We start from the raw sequence: 21,949 nt of genomic DNA, 5'->3' as shown, positions 1-21,949 counted from the left end.
GCCTACATCCTTGTAGAGAGGGTCCATACATTGAGGTGCCCCCATATCCACTGAAGAAGCCATCAACTCCCCATACCATCACTGCCAAAGGGAGACACCTTGGAAAGTAGACAGGCATTTCTGAATGCTCCTGAGCACCCCCATAACTGCTGGGCTGCAAGAGGGATTTTGTGCGTGGCCCCAGCTACTAGGCTGGGCACTGACTGGTTTCTGAGGCATCTGACCCAGTTTGGATCCCAGTGGCCCAGCTCGGCTCCCAGCTGTGGCCCTGCTCACACTCTCTCACCAACGCTGGCTCCTTTGTGCCCCCGCTTTGTTCCTGAGAGATCTTTGTCCCACTAAGTGAGGGTCAGCTCCTCAGACAGTGTCCACCTTGCACAGCCTTCAAGTGCTTGGGGCCCCTCCCTCCCTGGGAGCACAGACTCTGCTCTCACACACTCCCAGCCTCTTGCACATCCATCTGACATCACTCACCCAGTAATCTCAGCCACTCTGCCACAAACATGCCAGGGTTGAACCCTACCCCCACCCCACTGGGCCAAGCTGGGTTTCTGGCTCTTTGAGGACTGGGGACAGCAGCTTAGGGATAGCATCTCTCTGGGATTCTCAGCCCAGACCCCCTTCTCAATCTCTCTGCCCATTCAGATCTGGTCTTATCCTTCAGGGCCCAGCTCCTCCTGGATGCCTGATCTGACCCTCCCCTACTCCCCACTCCCTATCCCACTTGTACTTTACTTCTGGCCTCTCATTCTAGCTCAGTGGAGCCTGGAATTCAATCCTGCCTCAAACCTCAATCTGGATGTGTGGGGGTCCTTCATTATCAATCAGCCTCCAGAGGGCCCGGACTCCATCCTCTTCCCTCCCTCCGTACCCCACAGGGCTGAACACAGATGGGGCCTTAGAACAACTGAGTGTTCACTATTAACTGTAATGTTAAATGGAGCTGAATTTAAATCCAGCCTCAGACACTTACTTGCTCTGTGACCCTGAGCAAGTCACTTCACTCTATTTGCCTCAGTTTCCTCATCTGTAAAATGAGCTGGAGAAGGAAAGGGCAAACCACTCCACTGTCTCTGCCAGGAAAACTCTGAATAGGGATATGAAGAGTCAGAGACAACTCATAGACCAGATTAAACATCTGGTTCTCCTTGGTGGGGTGGGTTAGCTAACATGGCCCATTACAGCCATGAAGGCCAGTGTGCTCCCAACCTATGTGGGGTAAATATATGATGGCAACATATGCCAAGAGCCAGGGAGAGGGCTGGTTGGCAAAAGGCCCCAGGAGCTCAGGAGAGGAGCTAGTCAGGAGAGGAAAAATGAGCAAGGTTGGTGTTAAACAGGGAGAAAGTAGAGGGGATGGTCTGTCTAGCAGGTAGCATGGCTTGGGCAAAAGCAGGGAGGTGGCAAGTTGGAAGGCATGTCCAGGAGGCATGAAATGATAGGATGGTGCAGGGAGCTCCCATAGGGTCTCTCTCCATGGCATTTATCCTGTAGCTAGAGGCCATAACCATAGGGGACAGAGAGTGGGAGGGAGCAGGGACATGGGAAAGCCAGCTATGGAGTGAAAGAAGACCTGGGGATGGAGGGACAGTGGAGACATGGATGGGAGACTGAAGGCAGGCCAGTGCACAAGTCCAGGTCTGCAGGGGTGAGGCCTTGGTCACAGCGGAAATGCACAGGAGGAAGAAGACCGATGGGGAAGAAGGGGTTCAAGCAGCTATCCAGCTGGGTCCACCCAGGCGCCAAGCCCCAGAATCAGAGAAGGTGGGAACAGGGATCATTGGGCCCAAAGAGAAGGAGCACAGGGCCTCCGCCCCTAAGGCTCGGGCCATGGAGAGACAGACCCCTGCCGGGGCAAGGGGGCAGGTGCCAGGAGAAAAAGAATGGAGGAGAGACTGCAGCTGTGGGAGGGTAGGGAGCACTCCTCCCACACTCCAGAGCCACAGTGTCCACCCTCGCTTCATGGAGACTGAATGGACAAATGAAGGATTGTCGATGACACCTCACCAGTGGCTTTCATTGCTTGAATTGTTGGCCAAGAAATCCCTGTCTGTTCTCTGCCCCAGGCTGACCCCACCACGTCGCAGAGGCTGGAGCCAGTCCTCCAGGGACTGGCCCAGAGGGGCGACTGGCCCAGAGGGGCAATAGCCCAGAGGGGGCAACTAGCCCAGAGTGGAGAGACTAGCCCAGAGAGGGCCACTAGCCCAGCACAGCTGGTCTTCTGGGGACTGACCCATAGGGGGCAACTAGCCCAGAGGCAATGACTAGCCCAGAGAGGGCCACTGGCCCAGAGAGGGCCACTAGCCCAGCACAGCCAGTCCTCCGGGGATTGGCCCAGAGGGGTGACTAGCCCAGAGTGGAGAGACTAGCCCAGAGAAGGCCACTGGCGCAGAGAGGGCCACTAGCCCAGCACAGCTGGTCTTCTGGGGACTGACCCATAGGGGGCAACTAGCCCAGAGGCAATGACTAGCCCAGAGAGGGCCACTAGCCCAGCACAGTCAGTCCTTAGGAGGCCAGCCCTGAGGGGGTGACTAGCCCGGAGGGGGGTGACTATCCCAGCACAGCTATTGAGGACACAGCCCAGGATGGGACCCTGGAGGATCAGGGCATTGACTCCACTGGAGCAGGACTTTGTCCCAGACTCCTAGGTTTGGGTCCTCAACAATGAAATCTAAGGAGGCTGACAAGGCCTCCTCCCTACTCTGCCTATCTCCAAGGTCTTCAATTCCTGCCTGCCCTCCTTTCACTCACACTAAACTCCCCTACCTACGCCCCCACCAACCATGGAAGATCCTGGTGAGCCTTCCTTGTCCTGTGGCTGGTGCCCAGGCTGATAGAGTCTTAGGTGCCCCTTGAAGCAAAGCCTTTCCCGGGGCTGGCACCCAGAGTGGGACAGCCCAGCCCTACCTGCCCACTGAAGCCGATCCCATCCGGAGACTTGAGGAACTCGCTGTAGACTTGGTTGGCTCGAGTGATCACCATGGCGACTGCATCCTGATACTGAGGGGAAGAGATAGCCAGCAGGGGAAGGGCAGCCAGTGGGATGTGGTCCTCACTGCTGCTCAGCCAATTCTCATCGTAGCTGTAGGGGTTCAGGCTGGAGGGAAAACACCGTGGCAGGCAGTCAGGGGCCCGGCTCAGTAGGCTGGGCTGAGTGGGGCAGGAACTCGGACACTGAGGTTTTGAGGAGCAAGGAAAGGCTCCACTTCATGGAAGAGAAGAGATTCAGGTCTAAAAGGTGGGTATGGCCCCCCCTCATCAGGAGAAACCCTTGGGTGCCAACATGGGGCAGAGGGCTCAGATGGTGAGCCCGTGGGGAGATGGGAGCAAGAAAAGGGGGGCTTCCTGAAGCAGGAGCCTAGAAGGGAGCCAGGCAGAAGGAGGAGAGGGCAGCCCCTAGCAGTAGGGCTGATGGGGGAGCAAAAGCATGGAGATGGAAAAGAGCCTGGCCTGACCTGCCAGGTGGGAGAGAAGGAGGGAGGAGGAAGGGTGAGCATCACAGGAGGGCCATGGGGAACAGCTGTGGACAGTCAGAGGACCCAGACATCAGGGTACCGCTTTGGCCACAGGTCTGGCTACAGCCCATACATTAGGCTTCCAGGCTAAAACTGGCTCAGACCCTGGCCTGACCTGGCCTCAGCTCGTGGCATTCTGGGAGGGGAAGCAGGTACCTTGCCTGACCCAAGAGCTGGGGGGCAGGGTCTCCAGAAAGGAATCAGAGGGTGTTGAAAGCCACATTTAGGAACTTGAGCAAACATACACCTGCACACACAAACACACAGATGGGCTGACATGAGTTGTGTACGTGTATTACATGCATGTACCCAGAGACGCCCCCAGAGGCACCCAGGCTCCTCTAGCCTTGGTTGGCTGGTTCAGCTGGGAGGAAGGTGTGGAGGGCATGTCATTCACTCCAAAGGCTCGGCAGCCTGATGTAATGGAGCACCTCAGAACCCAGAGCCAGAAAACGGGGTTCAGATCCTGGCTCTTCCTGTGGTCTAGGTGACCCTGTGGGGCCTGGAGGCCAGGCTGGGGGAAGGGGGGCCTGCAGCCTTCAGTAGCTTCTCGCCACAATCTGCCACCACTGAAATACTTCTGGAAGTTAGCATGTCAGCATGTCTGGCCACAGCAGTGTCACCCCCAACACCTCCCCCCCTCATTGGTCCAAGCTTTATTGGAGCACAGGCATTAGTCCCTGGGGACCCTCCCCCAAACACACACAATTCCTTGCAAACATGAGGGCATTTAAGGCACAGACACACATACACATCCATGCCAACACAGACTAGGAACACAGCATACATGGAAACACATATGTCTACCCAGGGGCCAGCATGTTCCACCTGTTCAAGCTGCCTCCCTGCCCTCTTGCCCAACCCCCAGACTTCCAGATCCCCTCAGCTCCCTCAGCCTTCCCACCCAACTCATCCTGTCCTGGGCACTTGGACCAACCCAGGCCAGGCCAGGAAACAGAAATCCTGAGTCATCCAATCCATCCACAAGTATTTATTAAGCACTTACTCTATGCAGGGCATGGTGCCAGGTGCTGGGGATGATCCCCTCTTGGCTCCGGGGGATGAGGGGGATTCCCACTGACAGGGACCCCACAGAGTAACAGAAGCTGCAGCCTGAACAGACTGATCCCTAACCTGAGAGGTCCTCAGGGTCCTGAGGCCACCAGACTCTCTCCTGGCTCTTTCCTTGGATTCATCCACTACCATGAGTGCTGTTGTCTCTCCATCCCACCTCCCCTTTCCTTTTCAGTTTAAATTCTACATCCTCCCTGCTGAAGGCTGACCACCCACCATGAACTGGTGGGAAAGTTCCTGGAAGCCCTGAACATTACACCTCTCCATTCATCCCAGACAGTCCAGCTTCCAGGTGACTATGTCCATCCCAGTGGGCTAACCTTTCACTGACTCGTGGAATGTTTTGACCACCCTCCATGGTGGTCCCTGGCCATGCCAGATATGGGCCACCACAAATTGAATAAGCCTTCCCTCTCAGCCTCTATTCAAGCCATGGATAAAGAAGTGGAACTGCCCAGAGCCCAGCACAGATGCCTGGGGTTTGGCACCCATGGCATGGTTTGTCCTTCTGGAAGAGGACCAGTGTCATGGGGGGACATCTTGACTTGTGCATGACTTGGACTAAACCAAGGTGGAGCTGCACTGAGTCATCAGCCTTCCCATTCCCTCCAGTCATCGGAGTCCAACAGGGAGATGAGTCAGGACAATGGGTGATGGCCCCAGTGCAGCGGGGGACCTTGGCCTCTCTGCACTAAGGTCTTTCCCAGGTCTCAGTTTATCAGAGACCACACTCATTCAATGACTAAGGGCTTGGTAAGAATTGTCCATGGATGTGATGGACAAGCTTAGGTAAGACAAGGCCTATGGCCTCAGGGAGCCCCTGACAGAATCATGCACCCATCCAAGACCCCAGCCCAGAGAATGGCAGTGCTCAGAAGGCCAGCCAAAGTGCCTGAGGGAGTCACTGTGCAACAGGGTAGACACCAGGAAAATGATGGAACTAGAGGTGGGCTCTAAAGGATGGTGTCAAATTAGGCAAATTGGGGGAGAAGCGAAATGGAAGGGATCAGGACCTGAGCAAAGGATGAGTCAGGACAACTCAGCGCAGAGAGCTGTCCAGCCCGCTGGAGCCCTGCTAGTGTGCAAGCAAAGGGAGGCTGGGTCAGACCATGGAGAGGCTGAATAGAGGAGCAGCCTAGCCAGCTCTGTGGCCAGGGAGACTGAAGGGCACTGATCTCTCTGGGAATCCAGAAAAGCAGGAATGTGACCCAGCAAGAGGAAACAATGCCGCCACCTCCTGGGCAAGCTGCTTGTCCCCTGTGCTTCCTAGTCGTTGGCTTGGGAGACTCAAAAACTGGGGAACTGAAAACTGGGAGGATCTTGAACCCAGCCAGAGAGCCTACCAATGTAGGCATAAGTAAGCATGGAGAGTTTGGTCCCAGAGATAATGAACATCCTCTAGGAGAGGGAACACCATATGGAATTCCTGAATTTGAAGGTTGGAAGGGGATATCACGCCCCTCACAGAGTGAGCAGCCCCAGCCACTTGGCACCAGGCATTCCGAGGCCATTTCCAAATCTGACTTCTTCCTCCCCCCTAACGCTTCTGGTCCTTCCGCTGAGGTCAGTCCTTGCCAAGACAGTTCTCAAATTCTCAAAGAAAATAGCTATCATGCCTGCCCCTCTTCTAGTCGCTAAATTAAAGGTTCCTTCAAACTCTCCCCTAAGAGTTTCTGTGTGTATGTGTGTGTAAGTGGGGGGGGGGGGGGAGAGTAGGAGAGGGAAGGGGAGGGAAGGAGAGAGGGGGAGGGGAGGGAAGAGAAGGAAAGAGGGCATCCAATTCAACAGAGTTCACTCTTCCTCTAGTGGGTAAAAAGCAGCAGCCCCTTCGCTAAGAGCTCCAACTGAACCCAGAAGCTGAAAGCCCAGACAAACTCCCTAACTTTTTACACAGGAGAGTCAGGGTCAAGGTCAGAGCAGAGCCCCAGTGACCAGCAGAGACCACAGGGCCAGCAGAGCCAGTGCCTGCTTCCCAAATTAGCCATGCTGCCTCCCTGATGAAGGCAGGGATGGGGTCATCCTTGTCCCTGTGTCCCCAGCACTGGCCAGAAAAGGAGGAGACTGACCCTTAGCCTGAGGCCCAGAGGCCAGAGCCAGGAGCAATGGTGCAGTGAATGAAACCAGATTTGTATCACTTCTTTATCTAAGTAAAGGCAAGCAAGCGACTGCAGAGCCCTGGTCCTGTCCAACAGGCACTGTTAGCACTGCGCTGAGGGCAGGCTGTACCTTGGGAAAGATTGATGGTGCCAAAAATGTGTCGGCACATTCTAAAACTTCATCTTCTGTGACTCTGCCCCTTGAGTTTGCCTGCCAAGGGCTTTTTGAACTCTACCTCTGACTTCCCTCAGCTTTGGGCCGTATGCCTGTTGGATGTGCAGGTCACATGTGCCTTTCTCCAAGACAGATGGCACAAGGTCGAACATAGATCACTGGGGCACTCCACTGGAGACCCAACCCATTAATGACTGACTTCTCTTGACACACACCCAGTTCAGATCCTCACTGACTGTACTCACATCAAGCCTGCATCTTATGAGCATGAGTTCAGGAAGACCACTCAGATCTCTGGTGTGAGGATGTAGCACTTTGGACTGGCTGTGCAGTGGTTAGACCCCTGTGCTGCTGCCACTGCTGAGGCCCTCCCTGGTGAGGATGGGAGGAAGCTTGGAGCTCAGACAGGAGAGCCAAAAGTGAGCCTGATGTGTAAGAAGCCTTCCTCCTTCCCTCCCTCCCTCCCTCCCTCTCTTCCTTCCTTCCTGCCCTCTGTCTGTTGGAGCTGGTGGCCAAATCAACTGTTTTGTCCCCAAGAACTCGCTCAAGAAGAAAGCTCTTCAATTACTACCCAAGCTTTTGATTCTCCGTGGAGGGGCTCCTCTCCTTGGTAGCCTCTTTGAAGGTTTAATGTACAATTCATCAATTGTAAATTAGTTAATTAGTTAACTATTAGTCAAATATGCATGGAGTTCAACGAGGCTAAGTGCCCAGACACATCCCTGGGGCTCTAAGACAGAGGCCAACAGCTGCATGCCTGCTTGCCTGGTTTTCTGGAGCCCTAGCCACCCACTCTCAGGCTAAGATCCTTCCTGACCCAGGTAAGACAACAGGGGGTAGGGGCAGGGGGCGGAGGAGTCCTAAGGCAAAAGGTACCAGATTTCCCAGGTTCCTTATGTCTGGGCAGGCAGATCCACCAGGAGATGGGTGCATCTTCCCCAAGCCCAGGGACATGAAGGGCTGCGGGGAGGGGGGGATGTGGTGAGGGGTGGAATGGGAGGTGTTATCTCCAGAACTTAGGCAGGCTTAAGGTCTGAGGTCCTTCTCTCATTTGTCCTTTGACCCCCAGCCTTGGCTTCTCTGACTTGCACCCAACCCTAGAATGGGAAAAATCGAGGGTTAGAGGTGGTAGGGAGTTGGAAGAAGCTGTCCCCCTGCCAGGTTCCAGGTCATCCTGATCACACTAGGATCTCTCAAATTCCTTCTGGACCTGCCTCCTCACCCCACATCTCTTCCTCTGGTTGACATCTGTGCATGTGTGTACATGCATATGTATGTTCAAGGGGGTGAAAGAGGGGGGTTCTAAGCCAGGCTTCTAGAGGACCCCCCCCGCTGCCCAGAAGCTTATCTACCACCCTTCCCCCTTCTATCACAAGAGGTGATAGACCATCCGAAGCAGGTCTCCCCCAGCTACGATGGATGAGAAGCTGCTGGGGCAGGGTAAGGCTCACACACTTCTCCCAAGGCTGTTAATTAGTGTCACCTCAGGGCAAGGGTCAGACATTCTTTGCTTCACCTGGGCTAAATTTATCCCTCAAATTCAGGTCCCTAGGAGCACAAGTTTGGGGGCCCAGCCTCAGGCAGTGGTGACAGCAGAATTGGAGGCTGGGAGCAGAGTGCAATCCTTCATGGGTCTTAAAGGAGGACCCAGAACTGCCAGGGAGTGAGGGAAGGGGGGGAGGAGGGAAGGAGAGCAGCAGAGGTGAGAGCAGGAGGGGTGAGGGCAGGAGGGGGACTGGAAGGAGAAAGAGAGGGCAGGAGGGGAGGAAGGAGGGATGGCATGGTTTCCATTCAGACTCAATCATGACCCAAAAGCCTTGTACCCTGGTCCTCTGGCTCACAGGTTCAGACCCTTAAGGAGAAACTCTAGCCTCAGTACCTGGTGGTCCCAGGCTCCTGGAGGGCCCAAGTGTGCCAAAGCTGAGCCCAGTCCCTGGGAGACAGCTTCCATTGCAATGGGCAGAAGCAGTGGTTGGACTCCACAAGAAAGGTCTGCAGCATGGGTCAGCCCAGACACTGGGGGAGTCAGGCCTGTCACACATACAGCCCCAGCTGCCCCAGGAGGGTGCTCGCTGTGGCCTAGAAGGCCACCCCAGCTGTAGTCACAGCTGCAGAAGGGCCTCAGTTCTGCCTGGCTACTAGCTAACTCCAAGTCTTTCCAAACTGCCCCCTCCACTCTTGCAGGAAGCTTCCTGGTCCAAAGAAGCAGCATGCTCTGTGGTACTAGACCCTATCTTCCCTGGCACATCCAGTGTTTGGCACCTTCGGATAGCAGGGTTGGAGCAGATAAAGTTTCTCTGAAGACAGTCTAGAAGGTGCCCTCCAGACCAACATGGCGGGGAGGGTAGTGCAGAAGGAGAGGTGATGGGTCCTGCTGGGCAGACTCCAGGGGATCTCCTGGCTCCTACTGATGGCTGATGGGGCCCAGAGCCCCATCTCAGTTGGGACACCCACATACCCACCTCTGCCTGGGGCAGCAGATGACAGACCCCCGGGGAGCCTAAGTCATGCTCCCCAGGGAGTACTATTCTGGAGGAACATCTGACCCCCAGATTCCTTCCTTTCTGCTCTCTCCTGGACACCAGTGTTGCTGAGAATGCCACCCTCCCATCCCACCAAGCGCCTCCTGCCTCATTGCCTCTGCTGTAGGAATGCTGGCACATTGGTGCCCAGCCTAAGGGACCTCAGATCACGTGACATAGACACGAATATTCCCTTCAAGTCTATTTCACCAACAGACAGATGACCACAAAGAGCACATAAAGGGCTTGTCCTTATGGAAGGAGGGTTCCCAGAGCCCCCAGGCCACAGTGAGAGTGCCTGCCAGCTACTCAGGGTCCAGACTGGCAGTGCCAGTGGGGTCAGACAAGTTCTGGGGTGAGGGGCCAGCTACATGTTTGCACAAAAATGAAACCAGATGGACAGTTGGCACTGGGTGCCCACCTATGCCCAGGACCAGGCATGGTGGCACCAGGCCTGCAGCATCCCCACACCAGCCCAACTTACTTGGAAATGAGAGAGAAGGCCTGGGAGCAGATGGCCGGGCAGGGGACGAACTGAGTGAGGACACGGCCCAGAGCTGCAGGGAAGTGGGCGCGAGTCACCTTCTCCAACACTGAGCTGAAGGTGTGGACATCAGCTGCCTTGCAGCCTGGGTCCCCGCTGCCTGTGTCCAGGATGTTACCTCCGTGAAGCACCAGGAGGAGGACATGTGTTCTACAAGCCCGCTGTTGAGAGCCTCCCTGGAGGAGAGGGGTGGGTGAGGAAGACTGCCCCGCATGGGGCCACCAACTTTGGGTGCCACCCTCCCTACCTTGCCCCTCTGCCAGTCCCATCGCTGACCCTTGAGAAGCTTGTGACCTCAGTGGGGAGACTTGCCATGCCCACAATGTGGGTGGAATGAGGAAAATGATATTTCAGGAGGGAGAAGTTCTGGGGCCGTGGGGGTCAGGGAAAGCTGGGAGATGGAACTGAAGTTGGACCTCAACAGGGGGAGATGTGAAGGGAAGTGAGCTAGGCATGGAGTGCAGTTAGGAGACAGTCATGCCAGTCTGGAAATTCTACCTGGAGGGGAGAAGCCAGGGGCTTATACACCAGGGGAAAGGTCTGTTTTATCCTAGAACAAATGGGGAGATATGGAAAGTTTGGGAAAAAGGGAGTGAATCATAAAATCAAAGTTAGTGCCAAGAGGGACCTTGGAGGTCAGCTACACCAAGGCCCTCCTTTTAGAGGAAAGGAAACTGAGCCCAGGACACACAGGGAGTAAATACCAGGGATGGATTTGAACCCAGGTCTGCCAACTCCACAGCATCTCAATGACTCCTCAACCTGACTTGAACTGTAGGAAGATGATTTTGGTGGCTGGACTACAGATGTATTTGAGATGACAAAGTGGAGAGGGAAACCTGTTAGACACCATACAGGTCTAGGTGAAAGGCAATGAGGTGAAGTAGGCTGGCAGCCAGAGAGGGGATAGAATTAGCATCTACCTTGGAAAGATTCTGGGGCAGCAGTGGGGACATGGGGGTTCAGAGCTAAGAAGAAAAGGTTCTGAGGCTGAAAGTCTCAGTGACTAGGAAGGGAAGGGGCCAGAAGGGAGAGACAACTGAGGCCAAAGGAGAGCTTTCCTCCCCACAGGAGTCCCTGCCCCCAATCCTTCAGCTCATCCCACTGCCTGTTTCTGTCTCTGTCCAGCATCCTCTTCTCTAGGCCTATCTTTGTCTCACCCTCCCCACCCTCCCCCATTTCAACTGCCATTGCTCTGCAGATGACTCCATCTCCCCAGGGCCCCATTACCAGCTGCCTGCTGAACACCCCCTGTCATGGTCCTCTGGCACTTCAGACCAAATCTGTACAAAACAGAGCTCATTGTCCTCTTGTGTCTGCTTAGCCTGGAACCAGCTTCAACATTTGGACCACAGCAGTAACTACTTCCTTCCAAATCTCCCTACCTCCCACTCCTACTCCATTCACCAGAAGAATAAGCCCAGAGCACAAGCCCGAATGTGTTCAAGACTGGCTCCAGAACCTACCACTCTGGGGGAGTAAGCAAGCACTTTCCTCATTGGGGCCAAGGTTTGTACATTTGTAAAATAGGGGTCATAGGCACACCCCACCTCAGGCATGTGACAAAATACTTTGTGAGCTTTGTGACAACTTGTTTGTCATGTGCCTCCCCTGCCCTCAAGCAGGCCATGGCTCCCTAGTGCCTCTCGACTCAATTCTAGATCCACAGTTTGGCAATGAAGGGTCTTCACAAAGGATAAAGAGCCTTTCTGCACCAGGGATCTGCACCCTCATCACTGCATCACCCACCTCAGCATCTTCATGAATCTCAATGCTGCCTTGGGCTGGAAATTTCTGTCTTCTCAAAGAAACTCGGTACAATTCTCCTGTGTGGAGGAAGAAGAACAAACAGCGGAGGAAAGGCTCATGGTCATTGCTCACACAGGGCACTTTGTAGTCTGTTTAGGAAAGGGTTATCCCCTCCACCCAACACCAGAGGGCGTGCATGCCCAGGAAAGTCTAGGTTCTCTGTGGTTCTCAGAGAGCTGGCGCTCCCCATCCCCTAGCTCAGTGATTCTCGAGGTAGGCTCCACATGGTCCAATCTATTTTTCATAATAATTTTAAGATGCTATTTCTATAACTGACCTAAACAAAAGCATTTGGAGATCTTCAATAATTGTTAAGCATAAAGTGGTCTTCAGGCTGACTCTATGGGGGGCTCATATCCAGAGGCAGACCTCAATTCCAACCCAGAGCCCTGGTAGAGGCAATCCATATCATCCTCATGGGCATCTGCCAGTCTTTTGTGAGGTGAGAGGACTAAGGGGTGCCAGATCTGTCTCAGTGGGCATCTCCCTGATGTGCTGGCCACGCTGTCTTGTGTAGACCTCTTGTCCCCACCCCTACTCAGATTTCACTGTACATTCATTGAGGACCTACTAAGGCTACAATGACCACTCTCCCATCCCACCCCAGGATCACCCTGGGAGTCACACAGAGGCAGCAGCAGCCCTCAGAATTACCCACAGGAGCCATCTAGATGGGAGTAGAGAGAAAAGGCAGCAAGAGAGGGAGCCATGCTGTCCAGAGGAAAGGAACCCCCATCCTCCTCACCACTATTGCCATCCCAGTCCTTTCTGCCCGAGGCTGAGACCCCTGGCCACAGACTAGATTATATTCATTTCCCTCTGCTTGGGGCCCCCTTCATTCATGCCTCATCATGGTGTGGAGTGGCCCCAGGGACCCAAAGGCCCACAAGATGGAGCTGTAAGTCAGCTGCCCAAAATTCTTCCCTGGAGACCTTGAACACCAGGCTGGCTGCCCCAGGTGAGTCGAGGTCAGGGCCACTGGATTCTGGGCCAGGTGAAGGAGAGGATGTCCCTCGCAGAGGAAAAACCGCCAGCCAGACAGCCCCATCTGAGCAGAAACCAAGGGGCCTGGCCATACAGCAGGGATACAGCTGTCATGAACCAAGGTCTCCATCAGGGGCATCCTTCTTCCTGAAGTAGCCGACAAGACCGCTGCCATGATACTAAGGGGTGACATCTCCCACATTGAAGAGTGTTACAAAATACTTTCACTGGATCAACCCTGAGAGGGAGGTAATGCAGAGTCAAGTGGGGAAACTAGGGCAAACAGAGTGAAGTGACTTGCCCAGGGTTACACAGCTAGTAAGCGTCTGAGGTCAGAGCTCCCAATTCCAGGTCTGGTGGTCTGTGCACTATGGTGCCTCGTGGCGGCCCCGAGTGTTGTATGAATATATTGTTATTATTAAGTATTATCACTGCATTATCAACCTTCCTGGTCCCTACGCCTGCTTTCCCATGGCTGTAAGGAGCCCTAAGTACACACTGAGGGTGCACTTGGAGAAAAGACCAGAGGAAGTCAGATGAGTGTTAGAGTCTGTTCTCCAGAAGATTGTATCTTCACAGTCACACCACAGACATCTTAAATACTGAGCCAGACATTCTAGGCCTTCTACAGTCTGGGCCCACCTGCCCCATTCAGATGGGTCACCCACTATTCACCTGCACTAGGCTAATGCCCACATCTGTCACTGGGTGCCTCTGCCAGCCCAGTCCTGCCCCCACCTGCTGCCCAGGTCTGGCTCAGGGCTCTGGCTCAGAAGAGGTCTGCTCTCCCCCACCCCCCACCTTCTCAATGAAGAAGGCAAGCTTGCAGGGGCATAGGGCTCCCTCCAGCGACCGAGTGGACCTTGACCCTATTCTACCACTGCTCAACAGCAAGCTTGTCTGCACAAGGGGATCAGCCCTGGCTTGGCTCAGGTAAGGAGGTCCCAGAGGTTAAAACCAGATGGGTAAAGGGTGCTTTTGTGTGGCAGCCTCAGCCTTGACCACCCTATCATGATGACAACCCAATCCTGAGGCATTATCACAAATGGTCACCCAGCTGCAAAAAGCCTGAAGTGGCATTTGAATGGTGATCTCCCAACCAGGGGACTTCACTGCCTCCTCTCCTGAACCCAGTCTCATCAGCTGCCCTACCCAGGATGATGCGCCCTTCCCCCTTCCCCCTCCAGTTGCAAAAAGGGTTACTTTTGTCTATTTTAATCACAAATTATGTCTACCACTGCCCTAACTAGGGGCCCTTTACCCGGAGGGGGAGGGAGGACAGAGTAGACTCCGCCCCCAGGGCCAGGAGCCCCCTGCCTGAGCTCAGGCCCCTCCCCTGGGCTGCTGTCCCTGCACCGCTCTCCCCCCCTCATCCCAGCCCTCGGCTTCATTGTCCTCCCCACCCTCCACACCTCCCGGAGTCTTTCTCCTGGACATCTCTTTGTCATCCGACTCAGTGTCCCCTGGGCTTCTCAAACTTGCCATGTCCAAACCAGGACTCAACGTCCTCCCCACCTAGACTCTGTCCACCTCCAAACGTCCCTATTTTGGTTAAAGGCACGTCCACATGCTGATCACCCAGGCTTATGACCTCCTCTGAGGCAGCATGGGGTGGTTGAGTGGATAGAGCATTGTTTCTGGAGTCAGGAAGATCTGAGTTCAAGTCCGCCCTGAGATTCTTGCTAGCATGGTGATGGTGTGAGTCACTTAACACTCTGGCTGCCTTCCTTCCTTTATCTATAAAATGAGGATAATGACGTCTTCCTGCCAGGTGTGTTGCCCATAGCAGGTACAGTGTCTTCGCCCCTCCTTGACTCTCTCCCCTCCTTCGCCCCAGACTATGTGCTCAGCCATCCCCTTCCGGCCCTCACACAGCCCTCAGTTCCCACTGGCCTACTAGCTCTACATCCTCTCCCCAATGTTGGAATCATCTTCCTGAAGCCCAAGGCTGAGCCTCCCCCTCCCCAATTCAGAACCGTGAATGGCACCTATCCGGTAAGAGGAGTCCTTCCTCATGTGGCTCCACCCCACCCCCCTCCAGGCCTCGGCACCCCCTCCCAAAGGAATCCTTCCCTCAGTCCTGTGGCTCCGGGGGAGCCTCTCAAATCACCTGGTTAATGTATCTATTTATAACTGCACTCCTCCCGCTCCGCCCCGCCCCCCCCCCCCATGTAAGGGCAGGACCTGTCTTACCCTCATGGTCCCCAGCACCTCCAAGAGCTTGACAGGTTACACAGTAGGTGCTTAGTAAAGCTGGCTGGGGATCCAGAAATGAGAGGTGGGGAGGGAGAGGGAAGGAGGGAGGGAGGGAGGGAAAGAGGGAGACAGAGGCTGCTCTCCAGAAGCTACCATTCTAAGCCCCAGAGATCAGAGGAGACCTGCCAGGACACTCAGGCCCCCTTGGGAGGCCTTCCTCCATTCCACGCCCCGCCTCCAGCCTGTGGCACCTAGACCATGGGTACCAAAGAGCTCTTCAGGCGCAGAGTGCTCAGAAGCTCGAGGGGAGCAGGCACAGAGGGTCCCAACACCTTCCTCAGTTAGAGGCCCTCCATCCTCGACTTGGGGAGAAACACTAGGGAGGGGGAGCAGGCCTGGCTTCATACTGGAGCTAAATCCTGTAGGAAGCAGCGGTGTGGGGGAGGGGGAATGGCTCCCCTTCCGCTCCAGTGACCCCGGCTTCCCGCACCCCCCATTCAAGATCCTACCTAGGAAGCTGGTCTAGTGGGAGAATCCGATCATTCCCTGCCCCCACCCTGATGCAGAGGCTCGATCAGACTAGAACCTCCCTGCGTGGGGAATGGGGAAGAGGGTGCTGCAGAGACGGGGCCACCAGGTGGAGGTGGGGGCAGGGGGGATGGTGGGAGGCATGGAAGCCCCCCGGGAAATCAAGGCTCTCCCAGCATCTGCTTCCCCAAGGCTGCTGCTGCGCTGAATGACTTCATGCATCAGGACAGATGTTTCCATGGCACTGGCGGCATATGTGGTCAATTAGAAAACGAAAAGCCATCCTAAAAGCCTCGTCTGCAGGGGAAAGGAGCCGGGCATGCACAGAGAGCGCTCCAGGGGGGAGGCAAGGGGGGACCCAGGGGGCAGGGCTGGGAACAGAGGCAGAGGACTCCCTGCGAGCCCAGGGGCTCAGGTGGAACCAAGGCCTTCCACCGAGGCACAAAGGAGACAGAACAAGAGAGAAATGAAGAAGACTAACCCCCTGACGAGGGAAAAGTGACAGATGAAGAGGGAGAGGGAGGGAGAGGGAAAGAGAGAAGGGGAGAGAAGAAAGAGAGAAGAGAGGGAGGAGAGAGAGGGAAGAGAAAGTGTGAGAGAGAGAAGACAGAGACAGAGAGACAGACAGAGAGAGACAGAAGCAGGGAGACAGAAAGAGATAGGGGGAGGGCCCCTTCGGGAGAGCAGAAGGGGCTGTGGGGATCACTGGGCCACAGGTCTCTGATCAAGCCTATCAGCCCTCCAGGCACTATGCACTTGGGGGAGGGAGGGTGTCTGTGGGTTCCTGTGTATGCGTGTATATATGTGTGTATATATGTGTGTATGTGAGTATGTGTTGAGGAGTGGCTACGGATGAGCCCTCCCTTCCCTGGTGGGCACCAGGAGCCAGGATTCCCCAGGGTCAGCACAGGTGGACCCTTGCTAACAGGAACCCCAGGTACAGCCTAGAGCCGCTTCCACCATGAGGGGTACCAGCCTGAAGTGGGCATACCTTGGGCCACCTCCTGGCTCCTGAGCGTGGTGCTTACCCAGGTCACAGGCCAGGAGGTGGCCAGTCCACCCTGGGCCTGCCCAAGAGGCACTCCACCCCCTACAATGTAGTTGGCAAGTGGTCACCAACCTTTGAAGCCCCCTGCCCCATGGCAGGTGCTTGGTGGTGCCCCAGACAGAGCCAGAGGGCCTTTGTTTGGGTTTTTGTCCCTCCCTCCATGGGTCTCTCCTATTCTGGGCCTGGACCTGTCTCTCTGTCCCTCCAGTTCTGCCATGATCTCTCTCTCTGATGCTTGGACCAAAGAATTGGCCCCCACTGGAGATGCACATTTAGAAGACCATCATGAGGCCTGCTGGGCGAGCCAGATCTGCCTGACCTGCCTCTGGGGCAATGGACTCCCTCCTGGCCCTTCCTTTGATCTCTGATGCATCTTAGGCAACCACTTGTTGGTGTTGGGAGCACGGCAAATGGCAGGACCCAGAGAGCCAAGGGATCAGGACAGATGGGAACCTCTCCCAGTCAGGCTCTAACCCCCAGCAGCCTGGAGCCTTTCTTCTCCCCTGACATCTACTCCCTGGCTTCTGCAGGGAAAGCTTTCTGCATTGAAGACCCCAGAACTGAGGGGAGTCCAGAGCCCCTGGGCCCAAAGATTCTTGTCATCTGCCCTTCCCCTGTGAGCCCTCCCAGAGGAAAAGACACTGCAGCCCACACACACCCCTCCTCCAAGTGGCTCCTTGCTTCCCTGGTTCTCCCCTTTCCAACCCCAGTCCTTAGTCTCTGAGCTCCCAAGTCTTCGAGGACCTGAGGGCCCAGGAGGGTTTGGCTTATAATCCCCCCCTGCACCCCAGATCCTGAGAGACCTAGGCAGGGGCAGGGGCAAGGCTCGCCATCACTGGGATCCTGCTGCTTTTCCACTGGAGGAAACAGAAGCAGCCACAGGCAGTCAGTCAAGTCAAAGAGAATTTAAGGCTGCACTCACTCTGTTTTTCCTGAAGGACGCTGGATGTGCAGACACCAGACCCTGAATCTGTGGGAGGACGTGAAAAGGAACATGTTAGGATTTTGGCTCTAGCCTTTGGTTTTCTGTACCCAAAGAGAGCGAACCCTGAGTGTGAGACCATATGGGACCACTTCCCCTCCCCTGCTATCCCCCTCTTTCTCCTCCCCTTCCCTGGGATCCCCTCCCTTCTCTCTTCGATCTTCTCCTCCTCTCAGGCTTCTCTACATCAGGGCAGGCCCAATTTTCCTTCCCCACACACCCAGATAATAGTTACAAAGTTCTTCCAAGAGAGGGAGAGTTCTGCTGGGCGTCAAGAAGGACCTGGTGAAGGACTGAGCGCTTGAGCTGTGCTGGGAAAGAGACGGGGCAGGTCAGCATGGGCACAGCTGCAGAGGTAAGGAATGCAGAGAGTGAAAGAAGGCAGAGAATTAAGGCAGAAAAAGTTAGTGGGGGCCGGATGGTGGAGGAGCTTCAGTGCCAGGCAAAGGGCGATTTTTAAGACAACAGTGACCCAGTCAGAGCTTTGCTTTTGGAACATGAATGTGGCCACTGTGCCGACATGGAGTAGGGAGAGCTCCTAGCAGGCTGCAGCAGCTAGGGAGAGGGCCAGGGCCTGAGCTGGCGAAGCCTTCGTCTGAGAGGAAAGAGAACAAGGGCAGAGAATGCCCGGGCCCCTGGCGGACGTGGCTGATGGAGGAAAGGAAGCCTCGGAGAGCAGGAGGGAAATTGGGTATTGGGAGGATACCCATGTCCCGGGAGGAAACAGGGATGAGTTTGGGGCAGGCAGAGCTAGAGACGACTCTGGATCATCTCATGTGAATTGTCCAGTGTGCATTTGGTGGCCTGGAGCTTGGGGGAGAGACTGGTGCTGGAACCGTGGCTGTAGGAATGGTCTACAGAGAGTACAGAACTAAACCATGAGAACTGATGAGATGAGAGGGAGGGAGGGAGAGGGGGGAGGGGTGCAGGGGGAGAGAGAGAGACAGAGAGAGATAGAGACAGAGACAAAGAAAGAGGAGAAACAGAGGAGGGAGGGAGGGAGGAAAGGAAGGAAGGGGAAAGAGGGAGAGGAGGACAGAGACAGAGAGATGGAGACAGAGAAAGAGACAGAGAAAGATGCAGAGAAGAGGAAGAAGAGACCCCAGTTAGGGCCTTGGGGAGCACCCCCAGTTAGGGGCCAACCAGAGATGGAGAAGGAGTAGAGAGGAATGGTGGCAGAAAGGCCAAGGCATTCAGGGCCCAGGAGCCAGGCGTGGTCTACAGGGGCAAAAGTCTCCAAGAGTCCTGGAAGGAGTAGGTGTGGGGAAAGCCCCCCCCTTTCCCTTCCCCCCACCCCCTGCAAAGGCAAGGGTCACTGCTGTCTACCACGCTCTGGACCAAAGGAGGTCTTCAGGATAGAGACCCCAGACGTGCTGGCTCCAGCCGCAGTTTTGTGCTTGAGACTGTCCAGGGACATCAAGCACCAAATCCTCCCTCAGGGTCCCCTTCGAGAGCGGAGGAGGGGTGACATTGCAGGCCTGGCCTGTCTAAAGCTTCATTCTTGTTGAGGAAATGAGCCTTGTGTGAAAAGTTCAGTAAAAAGAGAAATCTGTGCAATGACAAACCTTGACTAGAACAGCAAGGGAGGCAGGAACAGGATGCCTGAAGATCTTTGGTCCTTCCAGGCCAGTGTTTGAGAAAGGCCAGCCTGACCCCACCCTCAGCTACACACAGGAGGGAGCCTGTACCAGGAGCCAAAGGAGGGAGATGGGAGTTCTTCCTCCCCCTGCCGCTGAAGACCTGGCTCGGGTAGACAGTTTGGCCTGGGAGTGGGGCCCACGGTCAACAGGATGAGAACAAGTGTATTCCATTTCCCACAAATCAACCTCCCAGGGGTCTAGGAGCCAACATGGCAGCCCTGACTGGGGCCACAAAGAATCTATAAATAGCTTCCTCCTGCCTGGCCCTCCTCGGCTCTGGCTGTATTTTCCCTGAGACAGTTGGAGTTCTCAGAACAGACTGGGGGGTGGGTGAGGGTGGGGATTGGCACGGATGGGTTTATTTGCAGCTGGCCAGAATGGGAAGCCAGGGGTAAGGAATAGAGACCACCTCCAGGCAGGAACCAGGCCCAACCTGCCGACACATATTTCCCCATAGCCTCCACAGCTGAACTCTGTCACTACACCCTGGTCCCATACCCCCATTCTGCCCATTCTGCCTGGCAGCTGCCCCATAGGAGCCCCAAAGGCCCAGGCCCAGGGCAGCCCAGGAAACAACTCCCACCCTCAGATCGGGGCAGACATAGAGCCAAGATCAGAGAATAATCCGTCCTCAGGACCCCAAAGGTCCCTCTATTCTGGGATATGGCAGGCCTCCCTGCTCAGTCAGGATATATGGCCCATGGCAGATGGATGCCCCCAGCAAGGATGTGGGAGAGGCACTGACTGGTCTGGGGTGCCATTGACTTCATTCAGGCTACTTTTCCTGCCTGCCCCATTCCATCTAGATGAGGGATAATCACACCTCAGTTGGATAGTGCAAGATGGACTGGAAGTTCTTAGGGATGCAAGCCTTCCACCAGATCGAATTATGACCCATCCTCTGGGGGAGCTACCATGAGGCCGGGTGTTAAAGTGGCAGCCAAGAAGACCCATCCAAGGACAAGAGTGCACCATGAAGCCCACTAGACCTGCTCACACACTCTCCAGAGTCCTAGGATACCACAGGGACTGCCGTGGTGGGGAGGGTGAGGTCAAAAGGGAGCCCTGGGCCCACAAACTCTCAGGCTGCTCTTTTTAAGGCTTTACTGAGTGCCAAGCACTGGATTCCCACTGAGGGTGCAAAGAAAGATACAATGCTTTCTCCTCAAGGAGCTCCCAACCAAGTCCAAACCAGCCCCAGACAAGGCTGTAAACCAAGAGAAAGCTGGAGCAGTTGGGGGATGGGGGAGGCATCCCAGGAGATTGTGGGATTGAAGCTGAGCCTGGAAGGAGACCAGGGAAGCCAGGAGGCAGAGATGAGGAGAGAAGGTCACCCAGGGGATGGCCATCCTCCCTGGCCATCTACCCTCAAGGTGGAACCCAGGACTCCAGGCAGTGAGTGCTCAGGGGCCACTGCTGTGGCCTCATCCTGGGTCCTCAGCCTGTCTCCCTGCAGCCCTTTACAGCTCCACACCCCATGGATGATTCACAAAACCAGTCCTCTGGTCTTTTCTCCAGGAAATGTCTCCTTGCATCTCCCTCATCATTCCCAGAGGTTGCTTGCCACAGTCAAATTCTCTATGTATCGTGATCACCCTGCTGACCTTTCTGTAGCACCTGGAAGGTGAAGGACATGGAGCACATGGTGGGAGTGAGGGCGGGGGGGGGGATTCCATGGTTCTGGGGACACAAATCCTGGAGAAGAGAAGGCTCAGGGAGTCAGGAGAGCTCCCTATCACCAGCTGAAGGCTGTCGGGTAGACTGACTTGGCTGGCCATGGAGGAAGGAATCATGAGCGATGCAGAGAAAGCTGGGAACAGGCAGACTTGGGCCAACTGATGCCAGGGAATCCATCCCAACCAGGAAAGCTGCCTGGGGTGGAACACAGCAGCTTCTCCTCCCCAGAGGCCTTCTGGTAGAGGCTGAGCCTCGCCTTGTGGAGTCTGCCTGAGGAGGACTCTTAACCCTCTAAGTGTCCTAGGGGCCAACAACAGCACCCCTACTCTCCCTCCCCGACTCTGTTCTTGCCACTCCTAGGGAGATGTAGAAGGTCCTGGTGCTTTAGAATGACCCAGCAAAGCTTCATCTCCCACTGGCCCTGGCCAATAATAGGACTCTGAATCCTCCAACATCTCAGCAACTCTTGGGTCACTAGTTGCAGCTTAGGTTTTCCTGCCCTGAACTGCCATCCTCAGATGGCCATGTCCAGCATGAGAGGTAGCCACATGTGTCAGAGAGGTCAGGAGCTCCTGGTGCCTTCCATCAGAGCTGAAGCAGGAGGGCTGGCAGTGGAACCCTCCTTGGAGATGACCACAGACAGATAGAGGAAGCCCAAGCCCAAGATGTGGCTTTCCAGGGATGTGATTAGACAGTGCAGAGTCAAGGTGGAGATGGAAGGCCAATTCACCAAGGGCCAAGTTCTGGGGACGCAAAAACATATGAACAAACAAGACAGTCCCTGCCTTCCAGGATCTTCCATTCTATTGGAGGAAGAGATCACATAAAGGCAAGCTGGCATGTAAGGAGTCACAGGATTTCCCTCTTTAGAGGTCAGTCCCAACCCATATGCCCAAGTGCAGAGCAGAGGAGTTCCTTAGTGGGACAATCGGAGGGCGAGCACCCCACCCTCTCTTGGACTGTGGAAAACTATGTTTTGATGAGAATAATCCCAAGGATGTTCCACAAGCAGAGATGCAGCTTGGAGCTCCCATCTGACTTAGGGAGAGAGGCAAGGAAAGGAACGATGAAGTCTCATGGAAGGACGCCAGGTTGTTACTCTATTTTTGCTACACAACTGGCAAGGAATGTTAAATGCTGAGTAAAGGCTGGATGACGT

General features: G+C 55.2%; 1 protein-coding gene across 1 annotated transcript in view; it reads right to left on the bottom strand.

Annotated features, from left to right (window-relative positions):
• PITPNM3 (PITPNM family member 3) overlaps window positions 1-21,949 on the bottom strand; it is a 103,148-nt gene that overhangs the window by 26,030 nt on the left and 55,169 nt on the right. The window contains exons 4-7 of the mRNA XM_072619049.1: window positions 17,414-17,461; window positions 11,676-11,752; window positions 9,867-10,102; window positions 2,908-3,097 (exon numbers count right to left, since the gene is read on the bottom strand). Of these exons, the coding sequence (XP_072475150.1) occupies window positions 2,908-3,097; window positions 9,867-10,102; window positions 11,676-11,752; window positions 17,414-17,461 (551 nt within the window). The remainder of the gene's footprint in view (window positions 1-2,907; window positions 3,098-9,866; window positions 10,103-11,675; window positions 11,753-17,413; window positions 17,462-21,949) is intronic.

The sequence above is a fragment of the Notamacropus eugenii genome, chromosome 6 (assembly GCF_028372415.1).
Source record: "Notamacropus eugenii isolate mMacEug1 chromosome 6, mMacEug1.pri_v2, whole genome shotgun sequence".
NCBI lineage: Eukaryota > Metazoa > Chordata > Mammalia > Diprotodontia > Macropodidae > Notamacropus > Notamacropus eugenii.
Note: the sequence above shows the minus strand (reverse complement) of the source record. Positions and strands in the feature narration are given on the sequence as shown.